Source organism: Alosa pseudoharengus, unplaced genomic scaffold (assembly GCF_046254945.1).
Source record: "Alosa pseudoharengus isolate Yale_2024_CS ecotype anadromous, Long Island Sound unplaced genomic scaffold, YU_APseudo_1.1 YU_APseudo_1.1_scf_21, whole genome shotgun sequence".
Classification (NCBI taxonomy): domain Eukaryota; kingdom Metazoa; phylum Chordata; class Actinopteri; order Clupeiformes; family Clupeidae; genus Alosa; species Alosa pseudoharengus.
This window is the reverse complement of record NW_027468674.1, coordinates 2,163,675-2,164,966: the sequence shown is the minus strand read 5'-3', so window position 1 is coordinate 2,164,966 and position 1,292 is coordinate 2,163,675. Positions and strand designations below refer to the sequence as shown.

At 38.7% G+C, this 1,292-nt stretch overlaps 1 protein-coding gene across 1 annotated transcript in view; it reads left to right on the top strand.

Annotated features, from left to right (window-relative positions):
- The first annotated feature begins 590 nt into the window (after nucleotides 1–590).
- Nucleotides 591–1,292, top strand: part of LOC143137448 (transmembrane protease serine 9-like) — a 16,027-nt gene continuing 15,325 nt past the window's right edge. The window contains exon 1 of the mRNA XM_076297643.1: nucleotides 591–696. Coding sequence (XP_076153758.1) covers nucleotides 606–696 — 91 coding nt within the window. The 5' untranslated portion in view covers nucleotides 591–605. The remainder of the gene's footprint in view (nucleotides 697–1,292) is intronic.

Here is a 1,292-nt window from a genome sequence, read left to right as displayed (position 1 = left end):
TTAAGCTTAAGACTGACAAATCTATGGATGGACTGTAATTGCTTGGACCATGTTTGTGCTGCTTGGACCATGTTTGTGCTGCTTGGACCATGTTTGTGCTGCTTGCAGATGTATTTGTTATTGTTGTTGTTGTTATCTTAGTTATTATTAAATAATTAAGCTTAAGCATTAAACTTATTAATTATTATTAAATAATTAAGCATAAGCATTAAACTTATTAAATATTTATTAAATAATTAAGCATAAGCATTACACTTATTAAATATGTATTACATAATTAAGCATAAGCATTAAACACACCCTTTCTTGTCAGTTTTAGCGTTGGTATTCAAAGGAAATACGTGTTCCTGTAGTGTGTGTGTGTGTGAGTGTGTGTTTGTGTGTGTGTGTGTGTGTGTGTGGTGTGTATGTGTGTGTGTGTGTGTGTGTTGTGTGTTGTGTGTGAGTGTGTGTACATGTTATACATTGTACTTACTCTCTGCCTTACAGCTACACAAACAATGGAAAGGACAGCCTCCACGGATGGTGAGGTGTGTGCGTGCATGTATGTTGTGTTGTGTGCTCAGGTACAGGTGAAGTGGGCGTGTCAGCACAGGTTTTTAAAAATGCTGGAGCAGCAGCTCTGTAGCACACGCACCATGGCATCAACACGAGGAGCTATCAGAGTCCTTACAGCAGTCATTCTACTGGCCAGAGGTAAGACACACACACACACACACACACACACACACACACACAGACAGTCAGACACACACACACACACACACACACACATTATTATTATTATTATTATTAGAACTGTCGACCTGAGATGAGCTCTAATCAGCTAATTAAGTCAACACTGGCAAAGGTTTCCTGAGTTTTTAGTCTCTCTGTCTGGGCCCAGACATGTTAATATAATAATAATAATAATAATAATAATAATAATAATAATAATAATAATAATAATAATAATAATAATAATGTGTGTGTGTGTGTGTGTGTGTCTGTCTGTGTGTGTGTGTGTGTGTGTGTCTGTCTGTCTGTGTGTTTGTGTGTGTGTGTCTGTCTGTGTGTGTATTCTGATTTGTTGAGATGCAACTGTGGTGTGGCTGCCTCTGTGCCGACCAGAGCACATATGTGTGCATTGGCTGTGTGTGTGTGGCCGTGTGCGTGTGTGGCCGTGTGTGTGTGTGAGAGAGAGAGAGAGAGTATTTGTGTTTTGTGTAGCAGATTGAAAGAGATTGATATATTTTATTCGACAGAAATCTATGTCTGTGTGTGTGTGTGTGTGTGTAAAATAACTCCATTAG